The sequence below is a fragment of the Aspergillus piperis genome (genome assembly GCF_003184755.1).
Source record: "Aspergillus piperis CBS 112811 unplaced genomic scaffold BO85scaffold_8, whole genome shotgun sequence".
Classification (NCBI taxonomy): Eukaryota; Fungi; Ascomycota; class Eurotiomycetes; order Eurotiales; family Aspergillaceae; genus Aspergillus; species Aspergillus piperis.
The window spans coordinates 1-15,595 of NW_020291598.1; the positions used below are offsets into that span (position 1 = coordinate 1).

The 15,595-nt window shown below is 52.1% G+C and overlaps 4 protein-coding genes across 4 annotated transcripts; 2 read left to right on the plus strand and 2 right to left on the minus strand.

The window, feature by feature from the left end:
• Positions 1 to 1,754: 1,754 nt before the first annotated feature.
• On the plus strand, positions 1,755 to 4,103 carry BO85DRAFT_487561 (C6 zinc finger domain protein; the record flags this gene model as incomplete). The annotated part of the gene is made up of 8 exons (XM_025663465.1): positions 1,755 to 1,774; positions 1,828 to 1,885; positions 1,976 to 2,082; positions 2,144 to 2,479; positions 2,534 to 2,977; positions 3,027 to 3,286; positions 3,338 to 3,871; positions 3,937 to 4,103. The coding sequence occupies 8 exons, from the start codon at positions 1,755 to 1,757 to the stop codon at positions 4,101 to 4,103; spliced, it is 1,926 nt and encodes a 641-aa protein (XP_025515656.1).
• A 2,986-nt stretch (positions 4,104 to 7,089) lies between these two features.
• optB (small oligopeptide transporter, OPT family) lies at positions 7,090 to 9,507 on the plus strand (the record flags this gene model as incomplete). Its single annotated transcript, XM_025658650.1, has 2 exons — positions 7,090 to 8,785; positions 8,843 to 9,507. The coding sequence occupies 2 exons, from the start codon at positions 7,090 to 7,092 to the stop codon at positions 9,505 to 9,507; spliced, it is 2,361 nt and encodes a 786-aa protein (XP_025515657.1).
• Positions 9,508 to 9,845: 338 nt separating this feature from the next.
• Positions 9,846 to 11,828, minus strand: BO85DRAFT_448837 (cytochrome P450). Its single transcript, XM_025660034.1, has 2 exons — positions 11,447 to 11,828; positions 9,846 to 11,318 (listed from the first exon to the last, which is right to left on the minus strand). The coding sequence occupies exons 1-2, from the start codon at positions 11,743 to 11,745 to the stop codon at positions 10,064 to 10,066; spliced, it is 1,554 nt and encodes a 517-aa protein (XP_025515658.1). The 5' UTR covers positions 11,746 to 11,828; the 3' UTR covers positions 9,846 to 10,063.
• Positions 11,829 to 12,604: 776 nt separating this feature from the next.
• On the minus strand, positions 12,605 to 15,162 carry BO85DRAFT_487564 (DNA cross-link repair protein PSO2; the record flags this gene model as incomplete). The annotated part of the gene is made up of 2 exons (XM_025663466.1): positions 12,605 to 14,224; positions 14,275 to 15,162. 2 exons carry the CDS (start codon positions 15,160 to 15,162, stop codon positions 12,605 to 12,607), a joined length of 2,508 nt encoding a protein of 835 aa, XP_025515659.1.
• Positions 15,163 to 15,595: the final 433 nt, after the last annotated feature.

Genomic DNA, 15,595 nt, shown 5'->3' on the forward strand with positions numbered 1-15,595 from the left:
ACTTTGCTATGTTTACAACGCGCCCCCCCCCCCCACCTTTCCCCGGCCACTGATCCACATCAATTCTCTCATTGTCCGGTAATTGCACCTTGGAAAAAATGACGATTTACTCAGACTAATTGGGGGGATGACAGCTCAAAGCAACCTCCATTGCGAATCCAACGGTGGGGCGCTGTTGTAATATTGGGACGCCTTCAGGAACGTCTATATTCGTCTACAAAGAACGCTCTGCTCCACGAGCACGCGAGTGCTTCTACTGCAACATTCCTAAAAGACACGCAAGCACCTTCTGCAGTGTCACGTCACATCACTCGATGTAGCAGCAACCTTCTGGTGCGTCTGTGGCACAGTAACATCGTATTTCGCCAAGAATGTGGTCTGATATAGAATCTTAGGTCTAGAGACCTGGCCGGCAACTTGCAGGTCTTCAGTGGGAAAGCCACTACCCATGCGTCCCGACCCGATCTACAATCGTGTCACTTGAAGGGTTACAGTACTGTACCAAAGGGGTGGTACGCTACATATGCGCTTGGCCGCATCAGCAACCATAGGGGTTGGAAGGAAAAGGGAGGCAGATTGTGTTACTGTTGATGGTGGTTCAGGCATGTGGCTTTCTGATGACCTCATCTTAAGCTGACATTTGATCCAGGCCACTGGGACTAATCTCACGCCATGAGCTCTGTAGCCAAATGACGGGGGCAAATACTTAGGAGCTATGGTAATCGGGGTATCCTTCCCTTGTTGAGGGAGAATGTCCTAGCAGACATACCATCTGCGTGAAGGGGCGCATACGTGCGAGCATACGTTTGAGCATCGCGAGAAGTTCCAATGCATTGCACCCTTCTAGCAGGATAGTCCTCGTTTTATTACTATCTATGTCTGGTAAAGTAGTAATTTTCTTGGCAGCATAAGGATACTATGTATGCAGTTGGTGTTGTCAATCATTGTTCCAAGATATAACTCATTTCCGTCGCTTCATGAATATATCAATGCTGGAATTCCGCCGACGACCATTGCAGTGGAGAATGAAATGTATGTTCTATATCTTCTCTTCGCATACAATAGTACTATACTATATCAATGAATCCCAACCTTGGGTTGCAGGTGAATGATTGGATTTGCAGGCCAAGAGTCTCAGCGATAGCGATAAGCACAAGCCGGTACCGGGATATGGGCCAATGACAATACGCCTTCTTCCCGGTTCCCGTGATTCATAAAGCCGGTTCCGGCACAACAAGGCTTGATGGCCAAGAGTTCCCAATGGAAGCATTTGGGGATCTCTAGGCAGCAAGAATCAGTTTGGTTAGATTTTTAACTGGTAATGGATAGGCCCGTCATTCTCAGTTCAAATCACCAAAGCATCTTTCCATCGCGTGTGGATACGCCTCTATATATTTTTGTCGGGTAATGACGCGACGGAGTCAGTCCTCAGCATTACTAACCGTCATGTTTGTTGGCAGCTAGGCCCCTAGCACTTTCGATTACTCTGAGAGCTGATATAGTACTAAATAACAATCATAAGTCTCCGTTATATCTTGGCTTTTCACTAACTTTGTCAGGTAAGTTGTTACATTCCAAGACTTCCGACTTCTTCTTTTATCTCTCTATCGGAGATTAGAGTGGCGCTATCTCCGCGTGCTGCTCCGGAGCCAAATCTTGGCCGCCGGCGTCTCCAACATTCATCATCGCAACAACAGCAGCATGAGCCACCGGATCATAGAGCTCGAGCCCGCATGCAAGACGTATCATTTGCAATGACATCTAGCGAGCGAACGTGGGTTATCGTAACCCTCTTATATAACCAGTACTAACATGGTTGGATGATAGACCTTCGCCATCGGTGAAACGAGGTAAAAAGGCTTGCACTGAGTGTAGGCAGCAGAAGGTATGAAATATGAACGCAGGAGTGTCTTTTTTTATAATGACATCAATGAGTTTCTTTATCTCAAAATGACTGTCTCTAACTGAATAGCAGGCAAAATGTGACGCCTACTTGAATCCCAGTCAGGCATGCTCGCGTTGTTCAAAGCTGAACATCCAATGCGTTATATCGGATCCCTTTCGCCGGGAACATAAACGCAAGTAGGTTGAATCTATACTTGTCAGGAACAAATGAGGATCAAGTGTGACCTATTTACAACAGGCGACTCTCCGAGCTCGAGCAAGAGACAGACGAGCTGCGACGAAGATTAAGATATACACAACCTGACCCTTCTCGGCCCTCGCCCATCGCGATGCTAACGGCCGCGGCTGAGATGGGAGTTAACCAAGCAACTGCCGATGGCGACTTGATCTTCCATGCTCAGTCGCATACATCCCCGGTCGAAGGTTCGCAACACATATTACCTTCCCCTGGACTAGGACCGTCGTTACCAGGGCCAGAGATGGTTTCTGGTGTACGTGCCACTGATGCAACAGAGCCCCGTTCGCTGAACAACGTTTACCTTACCGGAAGTGAGATAGACGAGCTCTTCCAGATGTGAGTATACCTCTGCCCGAAAGTATCGTTCCTGGCGTTTCTGATGCGGAACAGATTCTTCCATCAATATGCTTCCTTCCTTCCAATCCTTGATCCAGAAACCACACCAAACGTGTATTATACGCAGTCACCATTTCTGTTTTGGTCAATAGTCGGGATTGCATCCCGAACCTATTCCAAAAACCCAACCTTGCTAATCGCTCTTGCACGCACTGTGAACGAAATGGCCTTCCTCTCGATTGTATCGGGAAGCTCAGCGTGGCACAGCATTCAAGGGCTGCTGCTAGTTCTGACGTGGCCATTCCCGAAAGATGCCAATATGGCGGACGTGACGTTCCCATTAAGCGGCATGCTTCTACACATTGCCATGCAGAACGGTTTACATATCCCGATGTCCAGTCATGAGTTTTCTAAGAGAAAGAGACTTCCTGCCCCATCAGAAGTAGAAATGATCAGACGATCAGAGCTTTGGGCTCATTGCGTTATCGTTTATCAGCGGTATGTTCTTGGTGCAGGATATTCAATCCTTGGTGCTAAAAGGGTATAGTGCGTGTGTAATAAAAGGACAACCCCCTCGCTCTTTGAAGAATCTAGAACCCGACGGCGAAATGAAACATTCGTTGTTTCAGAGGATTTCTCCGTCGTTGGTACTTGAACTGAAGTGTGAGGATCTGAAAACTCGCTGTAGTACAGCAGTACTGGAGCTCGGGGTTCGGGACATATCTCCTGAACAAGAGAGATCGCTCGATATACTCTTACGGGCGTATGATGACCAAGCGCTTGATCTGGAGGCCCAGGCGTTCTCAGGTAAACCTGTTCATCTTTGTGTCAGCTATCACAGAAGCTAATGCATCATAGCGTACGATAGGTTTGCTACGAGCATGTGTCGTTTGAGTATCCAAATATTCCATCTCTTCCGAAATCCCAATTCGTTCTCATCAGGTTGTCTTGCAGCTCTGACGACAGCCGCTTGTGACACCATTAGTAGCATACACAATCTGGGACAAAGCATGGCCGGCTTTGCTACTTCTCCCATCCAGATGAATTATGCCCTGCTTCTAGCGTCCTCGGCCCTTTTACGGGTACTGAAAGGCCCACATTGGGCTACCATGGATGTTGACAAGGCTAAGTCATCTTATTTCACTGCAATCAACTTGGCCAAGCAAATGTCAGTTGAAAACTTTGATATCGCGGCCAAGACGGTCATGGTATTAAGCCAACTATGGAATAGCACCAAAGCGTTCCGCAAGGCAGATGGGAGTGAATACCTCGCGCTTCGGATTCGCAGCCGGTTGGTTGTCAGTCCTGTTATCGATACGGTGTGGTGGTGGCGAGAAGAGTTCGACCCCCTGTTCTATAGCACGGCCAGTTCCCAAAGCAATGCCCCAGAAGGTACGGCCATGCGCATCCTGATAGCAGATACGCGCGGTTACTGACGCATCTCTCATGTACGATAGGAACCGATGCAAGCCGCGATAATCCAGGGACTTCAGGGACCGCGCCTGGAGGCTCTACGGACCGGCCAGATTTCTCGTATTTTGACGAGCAATTCCAGGCAGATTTTGAATGGGCGTTGACAGATGAGTTTCTCTTCGCTCCCACCGAACCGTATGGACCGCTGTAAGTCGCTGATCTCCGTGCGAGCTGCGAAAGCAAAGAAAAGGAAATGAAAATGAAAAAAGAATCAGGATGGACGCCCATGATGGCAAAATCCGAACACCGCTACGCCCGAATTGAACCCTCGACGCCAGATCATCATTCGATCAGTCTACAGGGGTGAAGTGACGGGCAGTCTATCGCGTGATTCCTATAGCCAACATAACCCACCAATAGTCTTGAGATAAAAGAAGAAGGGGGGGGGGGGGGGGCTACAGGAAACGCCAGATCATGGGATGGAGAAGCATAAGGTTCAAGCCAGCCGGTCGACCCAACGGAGCCCCGGGTAGTCCAGTGAGCTAAAGCAAACCTGGCATATGCAGAGGACCTACCGGACGTCTGAGTGCCTGGTCGTCGTATATGGGTGTGCATGCCCCTGTAATCATGGCTGCTATATGATATTACATTATCTACCTTGTATTTGTTAGACGCGGTATCCACGACAGATCGGGGCTTCTAGTCTATCTAGCAAAAGGGCTAGATTGGAGATGTAGCGCAACGGTCGATATTAACTCATGTCAGTGGTTCGTGGTGAGCCCATGATTCATGAATTAGCTGGCTCTGGTCTTATATCCAATCTTATTGCCTTCGAGATTACTTTTTTCCCCTCGCGTTATCGGCTGATACGCCAATCTTCGTGCTACATGCCAAGGAGTCAGCACTCCATTCGGCCCTCTGGTGGCTTTCCAGTGGCTGCGCCTAGCTTTTTTCTCGGCAAAAGAAGGCTCGCTTAGATAGAAAGTATGAAAATGCGTTCGAACTATGGAGAAGTGCACAGGCACCTCGAAAGGGAGGGGGTGGATGAGGGGCAGGGAAAGCAAAGGGAATAGACAGGTACGTACAGTAGAGAAATTGTGAAACGAAGGAGATCGGGCAGTCAGTCAGGCCGTTGGGGCTAAATGGAAGGAAGGATAACCAGCGGTCAAGTGATCCCAGGCTAAACCGGTTGTTGTCTCTTTCTTTCTTCCATTTCGCCTCCTTCCTCTTTCTCCCCCTTCTCACTTGACTCGTGTTGCTCTTGGTCAACTAACTACCCCTGCCACACACACACACGCACTAAATCGGGGTTACATGGCATCAGCAAGGGGGACAATCCTTTAATAGTCAGGGGGGATGTTTCGAGAATGAGGTTCTACCCCCTCTTGATGGTGAAATGCCATGTTCCATGTTTCCATGCAGCCCGGAAGGCTAACTGGGGACGGTGCATCCCGCCGTGCCGTTAGTGGCAGACGACGGCGTGGATAGGGCTCTTTCACACCATCCAACTAAGCAGAAGAAGGCAGGTGCTAATTTAATTTACGTCGATATGATACACTTGGTCTGCGACTAGTCTGACATGGACCAATCTGGGGAATTGACTGTGTCCATTCAATGTCTAGAAGTGCTCAGCTGCTTATCAGTCCCAGTTCATCCTCCGTCCCCGCCCGGCCCCAAAAACAGTCCGCGCATTGTCCAATGGTCGAGGCTGGTTTGTCATGGACTAGTGCATGATAACGGAAGAGCAGGAGCAAACGGTGGTCCTCGTCATGTCACTGTGTAAATGCGATCTTCGTGCTGAGTGGTTTCGATACACACCTGGATGACCTTTTGCCCCAGTCCACGGCGCGACCGAGTCGATCGACAAGAATTCTGCACGGGAAAGAGGAAAACACGAAGAATGCCACGCGATGCGAGAAAGAACATCCAAGGAAAAACCTCGGCTAGACCACTGCCAAGTCCAGACAATCCCCGATTGGCTTTCGCTGAAGCCGTGTGGACGATAGCTCGAATACATTTGCGCCAGCCAATTCGCCGTGTGAAGCCCGCCGGCGCTTCGCTAGCTTATCGCAAACAAGCCTGGTGCAAAAGGGGCTAGTCCGCCGGACCAGACCCGGGGAAAGTGTCCATAATGTCTTGCCCTTCTGCTGCCGCCGTATCAGCGTTGCTTTTTCCGCCGATATTCGTTGGTAATCTTTTCTTTATCTCTTAGGCACTGGTTTGCATTGGGATCCCTCTTCGTCCAACACAACCACTTGCGTGGTCTCGTTTCCCATCTTGCCACCACCCCAACCCCCGATCCTTTCGCTCACGTCCGAGACATACCTCCGGTCAAGGGCACCCTTTCCCCCCTCCCCCTTCAGACTTATTGCAGGCACCCTAGTGGTAGCTTGTTCTTTCCTGGTTTATTCGCCGAATCAAGTGCACGTGTGCCTTTGGTCGCGTGTCAATTCCCGTCAATGAGAACGCTCGAATGATCATATCCCCACCTGGGTCGACTGCGATCGAGCTCTTCCGCTGTACTAGTAGTAATTCAGCTGGCTCACCGGACCGGACGATGGACAGTAGACTTCCTTTTGCCCCAATTTTTAGGTTCTGGGGCTAGCTCCTTCACCGGAGGGGCGCGCCTTATGCGCTTCGGTGCAACTTATCGGGTCTGCGCGAAACTATGAGACTCGCTCATCTGAAATTTCCTAGGCAGCCAAATTGCAAGGAGGGTAGGGATGGAAGCATTCCTCGAGGGCCGTGCATGTCGTGCATGGGCTGACAATGGCGAATGTGCACTCAAGTCCGCCACTGGCTGCATCTACTAGCTAACGCACGACTGGTTCCAAGTCCAATCCAACTACTACCAAAGCTAAGACACATTCAGGTTACATCGGAACATGGCGAACAGACTGGGGTAACTGATAACTGGAGAGATAAACTCTCCCGCAATCAGTGGACGCCACCAGCTCGTTTAATTTATTTACTAGTCCGATAAGGCGTCGGGTTACCGTCGGCTCTATTTGCGCCTCTTGTCGTTGCGATCCAGCAGAGGGTAAACTGAGTGGTTATATGATGCTTTCATCCGCCCCCCATTTCCAGATTCCGTTGTTTTCTCCTCTGAACCAGTGGAAGAGTTCCGCGCATGCTCTATAATCTTCATTGAATTTCCCCCAAGCCTTTCTTCGTGCTTTCCCTCGTCGACTGCCGCGATGAGTGAGAAAGAGCAGGCTTTCAGCACGGCGGTGGCTGATGAATCCTCCCCGGAGGCAGCCACCGTCCATCTCAAGAACCTAAAGGAGCAGCACCATTGGGATCCGAACCTTCCCGACGATATTGCCGATGAAATTGATGAGGCCCTTCATACAGATGACAAGGGTGCCCGCGTGGGCATCACGCAGGAGCTCCTCGATAATTCGCCGTACCCCGAGGTGCGTGCGGCCGTGCCCAACTACGATGAAGGAGGGCACACCAACACCCTTCGTGCCTGGACCATTGGTTTGATCTTTGCGACTATCGGTTCGGCGCTTAACATGCTGTTCTCTATGCGTGACCCCTACATTGTTATTCCTTCCTACGTTGCCCAGGTTGTCGCCTACCCTGTTGGTGTCGCATGGGCGAAATTCATTCCCAGCAAGAAGTTCCGCTTCTTTGGAATCGAGTGCAACACGAACCCCGGTCCCTTCAGCAAGAAGGAACATTGTCTAATTGTCGTCATGGCCAATGCTACCTTTGGTGGTGGTGCTGCTTATGCGACTGACGTGTTATTGGCCCAGCGTGCCTTCTACAAGCAGCGTTTCGGATGGGCATTTGAGATCTTCATGTGTATCTCGACTCAGATGCTCGGGTTTGGTATGGCTGGGTTCTTCCACCGCTTCCTGGTCACTCCAGCTGCCATGATTTGGCCTTCCAATCTGATCAACTGCACCCTGTTCTCGGCGCTTCATGATCACAGCAGGCCTGATCCCAGCAAGGTAGCCGGATGGAGGATTGGCAAGTACCGTTTCTTCCTCTACGTTATGATCGGGTCCTTCTGCTGGTATTGGATCCCCGGCGTTATCGCCCCGTTCCTCAGTGTCTTCGCCTGGGTGACCTGGATCAAACCCCAAAATGCCGTGATCAACCAGCTCTTTGGCGGTGATACCGGCCTGTCTCTGATCCCTATGACCTTTGACTGGACGCAAATCTCTGGCTTCAACTTCAGTCCCCTGATCGCCCCTTGGCACGCCATTGCCAACACCCTTATTGGTATGTTCATCTTCTTCTGGATTGTCACCATTGGCATGCATTACAGCGGCATGTGGTGGTTCGAGTACTTGCCTATGAGCGATTCGAACAGTTACGACAACACTGGTGCGCAATACAATGTGTCCAGAATCATGAACAGTGACTTCACTCTCAATATTCAGGCGTACAAGGAATACTCGCCACTCTTCCTATCCACCACCTTCAGTCTCTGCTACGGACTGTCATTTGCGACCATCATTGCTATTCTCATTCACACCGGTCTGTTCCACGGTAAAGAACTGTGGGTGCGTTTCCGCAATTTTGGCAAGGAAGAGGAGGATGTCCACGCCCGCCTGATGTCCAAGTACAAGCCGGTGCCCCTCTGGTGGTATGCCGCGGTCACCCTGATCATGATTGGAATTGGTTTGGGCATGGTCCTGGGATACCCCACTCACCTGAGCTGGTGGGCATTCTTCGTTTCTCTGATCATGGCTGTGGTGTGGTACGTGCCAATTGGTATCGTGCAAGCCGCCACCAACATCGCCATCGGTCTGAACGTCTTGACGGAGTTCATTGTCGGCTACATCCAGCCCGGAAAGCCCATGGCCATGATGTTGTTCAAGACCTACGGCTACATGAGCATGTACCAAGGACTCTACTTCAACCAGGACATGAAACTAGGTAAGCACCCATCCCTCACCCCCACAAGCCATACTCAACCCACTAACCCTTACCCAGCGCACTACATGAAACTTCCCCCAAGAGTGACCTTCGCCGCCCAAATGATCGCCGCTCTGTGGTCCTCCGTCGTCCAAATCGCTGTGATGAACTGGGGTCTCGCCACCATCAAAGACGTCTGCAGCGAAACCCAAGCAGACAACTACAGCTGCCCCAACGGCCGTGTCTTCTACCAAGCCTCCGTGATCTGGGGTCTGATCGGCCCCCAGCGCATCTTCTCCCCGGGCCAACTCTACTCTGGCCTCATGTGGTTCTGGCTCGCTGGCGCCATCCTCCCCGTCCTCATCTACATCGGCGCACGCATGTACCCCAAGAGCCGGATCCGCTTCCTCAGCGCCCCGCTCATCTTCGGCGGTGCGGGTCTGATTCCCCCCGCCACCCCCCTCAACTATCTCACCTGGGGTCTGGTGGGTATCGTCTTCAACAAGTACATCCGGGACCGCTGGCGCGGCTGGTGGATGCACTACAACTATGTCCTCTCGGCGGGTCTGGATGTCGGGTTGGATCTGTGTACCATCCTCATTTTCTTGACCCTCGATTTGACCGGTACTAGTTTCCCGACTTGGTGGGGTACTAGTATCACCGGTGCTACTATGGATATGGCGGGTACTGCGGTGCAGAAGGTCTTGCCGGCAGGGCAGACATTTGGACCGAAGAGTTGGTAGTGAGTTGGAGGATTGCATGAGATGTATATTGGGATGTGTCTCTTGATGATGATGAATGGGGGGTGGACCTTTTCTTCTTCTTTTTGTGTGTATATGCTACGCAGCTATGATCACGAACCCCCCTATCTCTGCTAAGCTATTAGTGTAATCCATAATGTGAATACTTGTGACATATTATTGCTTTGCATATTGGGATTTTAGGATGGTGTCGTCGAAAGATTGTTGCTCAGACATGTGATGGATCATATGTTCAGGTTGTTTTCAGTGTGAGCGTTGAGAGGAAAAGAAACCACCACTGTATGAATAGACGCGTGTCAAGAAAAATATCAATAATGAAATTGATCATCTCATCATGTCATTCATTGCATGTATGAATGCTAGCTATGTAAATATATACTAATCCATTCTCGCAACTCGCTTATACATATACATCAGAATCGAAACTCTTCCATCGTCGCGCCCACCCCTTTCTCCGGGAAATATTCTATGCACAGGGGACGGACGGCTAACCTTTCTTCCGGATATCTCCATTTGCGGATACAACACAACCACTCGTTTAAGCCGAACCAGGCTGTCTGCGCTTCATACCGACCTGCAGTCCGAGGGGCTTCCTCAAGAAACCCTCTCTCGTCTCCATGGGGCCTTCCTGCTGCATCTCGAATTCAAAAAGACGGAAGACCGTACCGCAGATAACCAGGAGTTCCATCTCCGCGACGTTGCGACCGACACAGGCTCTGGGGCCGGTGCTGAAGGGAATGAAAGCGGCCTTTTGACGAGGGGTGAGGCGGGCAGGGTCCCAGCGCTCCGGGACGAATTGCTCGGCATCGGGGCCCCAAATCTCCGTGGAGCGGTGGATGGTGTAGCTGGGCACGGAGACAATGTCGCCGGGGTAGAAGGAGTGGCCGGAGATGGTGACGGGGGGGTTACCGGCGGGGATTTCACGGGGGAGACCCATAGCGGAGGTGCTGTGGATGCGCATGGTTTCCCAGATGACCCATTGGAGGTAGGGGATGTCCTTGACCATGGAGTGGGTGGGGACGTCGACGTCTTGAGGGATGGCTTCGTCCAGGACCTTGTGGAGCTTCTCGATCACACCGGGCGTGCGCATGCACCAGTAGAGGATGGCGCAGGAGGTGTTGGAGGTGGTATCGGATCCGGCGATCAGCTGGGTCAAAGCTTCGGCGGTAAGTTCGGCGCGACCGAGCTTTTCGCCGTTGCCATCCTTGCCTTCCATGAGGCGGGCGAGCAAGTCGACACGGGTGTTGTTGGCCATGACTTCGGGGCGGAGACGCTCGTTGACACGGGCGACGGCAATACCAGCCAGGTCCTCGACGGCCTGGATACCATCACGGAAGAAACTGTCGGGGATGTACTTGGCAAAGGGCTTCAGAGCCGGGTAGCAACCCAGGGTGGCGGAGACTTCACCGCGGCGGTTGAGGACCTCGACGGCTTGGACGTAGGAGGGGGGCGAGTCGGGAGTCTTGCGCATCTCGGCAAAATCCTTGCCCTTATCGAGCATGCCGAAGGGAGCGCCGAAGGCCAGGTCACCGATGATGTCGAAAGCCAGGTAGTTGAACCAGTTCAGGGCGTCCAGACTGGCGAAACCGGTCTTGGGGTTGCGCTGGGTATCGGCCATGCGGTTCCATTGCTTGACGAACAGCTCGATGTTGCCGTGAATGTACTGCTCGAACTGGCCGATGGACTTCATACTGAAGGTGTGGGAGACGGTCTTGCGCTTGCGGGTGTGCTCCGCGCGGTCGCGCGTGTTGAAGAGACCACGGTGAATGGAGACGAAGGCATCGTAGAAATCACTGGAACAAGGAGTTGATTAGCTTCTGATGAAGAATGGTTCCATATGCCAGTGATAGTCCAGGAACGAAAGTAAGAAAAAAAAAAAAAAAAAAAAAAAAAAAAAAAAAAATTGGAGGGGAGCACGTACGACTTCAGGAAACCATTTCCGTGGCCGTAAACAGCCTGGATGGCCCCATCATCGGCGATGGAGGTATGACGGGGGGCGAGGCGAACGAGCTTTCCGTATTTCTTGTGAGCGTTGTCGACAGCGATGAAACGATGACCGCGACGAGTTTGCAGGAGCACCCAGAAATTGGTGAAGGCGGCCAGACCGGGGGCGGGGATATCACGAAGGTGAGAGCGTTGTAGATAAGGAAGGAGATAGTAGAGGACTAGCAAGGCTAGACCCAGATAGGCCCCGTAGGGTGACAGGAGCAGGGCGAGCATGATTGTTTTTGTGGGGGAAGGAAGGTATCTAGCTGGTTGAGCTCGGATGTTAACACCGGCAAATGCAATGAGGGAGAAGCAATTCCTCAGCCGCAAAATGCAGCCGGGAATGTGGGTGCCAAGGAAGACCAACTTACCTCCGAAGGAAATAAGCAACTATAAGGTAATGAATATTTAATAAAAATAAATTGGTTGGAGAATGAAAAAGATATCAAAACTAGTCCACTTCACTCAAATATCGCCATGGATGAAGAAGAGTGTTTTCTTGTTCGAGAGGAAGATGGTTGAACTGGTTCACCTCCTTATTTTTGAGTTGAAGCCCCGAGCATATTTATGGCAGACGGGCAGCATTGGATCCCCGAGGCAAAGACAGGCAACGGAAGGGAAAATCGGGAGTCTCTGCTGAGCCGCGACTGATCTGCCAGCCGATTTGTAGCGCCGGTCCCCTTGCACTTCCCCGCTTGTGCTCGGTTGTTAACTTTGTTCGCATATACTTTTGGGATACTCTGGAGGATTCCCGTGGGGTTGGTGGGAGATCCTGACCCCAAAGGGATCATGCTTTGGATGGATCCATGGCGATAAATGGGGATACAGCCAGTGAGAGAGATGCCAATGGTCGAACCGCCATGGTTGCTTTCTAATTCTGGATCTCGTGACTCCGGGGAGGCGGGAGTTACGGATGCATTAAAGGTAATCAATGCTCATGACTAAAGTGTTTATGTACATAGCTCGTGACTTGTAACTACTTACAGTGCTACTCCTGACTTGCCTCATTTGGCAACATGTCCCGACCCGCCTTTAAGGAAGGAATCCTTCCGGATCCTTTGGTAGGTGTTATGATTACGGTAGTGTCCATTCCCTACCAACGACTTCCCTCCACGCGGTACAATCCATTCTTCCGTTTCTCCGCCTCCCATCGTTCAATCCACGCCTTCATGCGCTCCCGACTTTTCCGGCTACCCACGTTCACCGTGGGGATCACCCGTCCGATCCGGAGTGCACAGCAGAACATGCTCAACTCCCGAAATGAGCTGTGCTCGCTGTACGGCACTCCAAAGCAGGCACTTTCCCGCGTACTCCCCCGCTGTGGCACCAGGTCTTTCGCAGAGAAAGGCGTCTTCCAATGCGCCGAGTTGAGCACCACCGACACTGGTGGGTTGTCCAGCATTCTTCCAGCTGGCGGTCGATACGTCCACCCCGTGGGTCGAAATCCCACCACCCGCGTGAAGTGCGGCTTCATCGAGTCCAGGTAGTCGGCCAGCGTCTCCGCCCGGATCTCAAAGAGCGTTTGCATATGCACCTGCGCCTCTGTGGGATCGTCCGTCAGCAGCGATGACAGCTCAGCATCCTCGAGGCACGCACAGACCCGCTGCTTAGCTGGCGTTGCGTAGATTTTGCTCTTCAATGCCCGCGCAATCCCCAGGCAAATGCGTTCCTTGCCGATGCTGTACGTTCCAATCACCACCAATAACCGCCCCGGAGGACGGCTCCCTTGCGTTGGAGACGGGCGGGATCCAGTCACTGCCGTAACAAACTTGCTCAGCATTCCGCTTTTCCCATTGACTGGTCGTCCGAATGCTCGGCCGTTGGTATCATTGGCGTCTTGGTCGAGCTCAACGCAGAGATCCGCGCAAGCTTCGATGACGTCTTCTTGGCCTGGGAATGCGTACTTAGGGCTCAGATAGGTAGTGTCGAGATAGCAGGCGTCGATTCGTTGCTGGCGAGCCTTGCCAGTTGCAGGATCAGTGATCTCCGGGCGGAGAAGGGCATGCTGCACATGCAACGGCGAGGCGCGAAAGTCACCACAGTGAAGGACACGGTGTGTCCTCTGCGAGGGGCCGGATCCCATTGATTTCTCGAAAAGAAAGATGGCGCTCCCGGGACAATGATTCGCTTCGATCAAGGTCACTTGCGCTCCTCCGGTCCCCGGGATTTCCGTCTTCTGTTCGAACTCAAGTGGTACAAGCCACTTCCGATCAACTTTCAATTGCTGGCACACCAAATTGGCCGTGGGCCTGCTGCAGTAGATTGGTCCATGGCGCCAGGACCCCGTAAGGCCGATGTAATGATCGCTGTGGAAGTGACTGAGGAAATACGCGTTGCACCCCTCGACGGCTCCGTATCGAAACGCATCCACACAGAGGGAGAAGCCAGGGATGATCTTGTAGAACGGACACGTCCGTTGATAAGCCTGTTTGCCACGGGACGCAACCTCGTTGGCCGCCGCTGCATTCCATGCTGTATCTTCCGCGTTGCCGGCCATGAGCTTCGAAAAGGCCGACCTCGTTCCTGCGACGCCAGAGGCATATGGGTCACGTTGCGCTGGTCTCGCGATAGCAGCCCGGTCGGCAAGACTCATTCCTTTCGACTTCAACTCCGGTCCCGGCTCCGGGTCCGGGTCTGGCTCCGCCTCTGGCTCATGTTTCAACGACTCCGTAGGCTTCCCATCAAGACAATCGTTGACATGTACCGAGACATCCTAGAACAACCATTACCACCAGCACCAGAGACACAATCCGCACAACTTACCGTCTCAGACAAGCCTGTCAAAACAGCCTGACATACAGGGCACACAGGCGCTTCACAGCCAAAGTCTTCACCCGAAATCCCGCTATCATCAAGTCCAATGTCGCCTTTGAAATCCTCATCATCGTCAAATGCATCTAAGAAGTCTTCTTCCCCTCGGAACTCGTCCTCTTCAAGATCGTCAAAATTCGCGTAAACATCATCGTCGTGGCTCGTGGCTTCTCTTACCGGTGGTGTGTCGACATCGACTGCGGGAGCCTGGGTTTCGTCTGCCGAGTTTGATTTCCCGTCCGATACCCCGGCCTCAATCTCAGTCCCATTTTCGTATTCCCTGAACTGCTCCAGATCCTCGCTCTCACTGTCCGATTCATCAATGAATGGCCCGCTGACTGACCGAGACGGCTTCTGAGTTGACTTCGATTCAGTGCCACTCTCGCTCTCCGTCTTCTTCTTGTCCTCCCCACTCCCATTATCAATATCATCCTCCAGCGAGATACCCTCCTCAACCCTCCTCTTCTTCACACTGCCCCCATTTTCCTGAAACCGTTCCTCCTCTTCCTCCCAAATATCCTCGGGCGTCTTCTCCCTCACATAGTCCCCTCCATTCGTAAAACTAACCACCTTCTTCGCATCCTCCAAAAACAAACCCCCGGCACCAGCAGCCCCATTCCCACCCCTCACCCCCGAGGACCCTGCATCGCCAGTTGCATCTTTCTTCTCAGCCTTCGTCGCGAACTGCGTGATCCGCGACTGCCGGGACGTAGCTTTCGGCGGCCCGTCCGCCTTTTGGAAGAAACTGAGAAGGCTGGTGTTGCGTTTCGTGGCTTTCGATTTCGCCGGCGTTGACCGAGAGGGCGTAGATGTTTTTCGAGGAGGGAATGGCGTAGGCATCGTTCAGGTTTTGTGGTTGATCGTGTGCTTTCGTTGCTTTATCGCGTGGTCAAAGTGGCGGGCGGGCGGATAATTTATGCGTGAGGGTATGGTTATGTATGGCGGATTGGGAGCGTTAAAGCATATTCATACAAGATTAAGTCATGAATATAGTATGGAATAGAATAATTAAGATGTATTTGTACAGATGGTTGCCTCATGAAATCGAGGAGCGCGGTGAGTAGAATCAGAGGCAGTCGAATAGCCAAAGCGGCGAAAAGAGATAAGGCGCGGGCGCGGCGGGCGGAGACTCGACTCGATTTTCGCGACACGAAGTCAGGTGACCGTTCCACCCATTGGTTTCCATTTGCGGTTGTTACTATCAAATTAGAGGAGTGGGAGTAACTACCAAGTACTACTTATGATAGTAGGCGGATGGGCTTTGTTATTTGTT

Bases quoted from the DNA above. Each gene is read 5' to 3' on its own strand.
- BO85DRAFT_448837 (XM_025660034.1), bottom strand. From the start codon at position 11,745: ATGCTCGCCCTGCTCCTGTCACCCTACGGGGCCTATCTGGGTCTAGCC. The intron at 11,319-11,446 runs GTACGTGCTCCC...TCCTTGTTCCAG, and splicing joins GGAAATGGTTTCCTGAAGTC to TGATTTCTACGATGCCTTCG.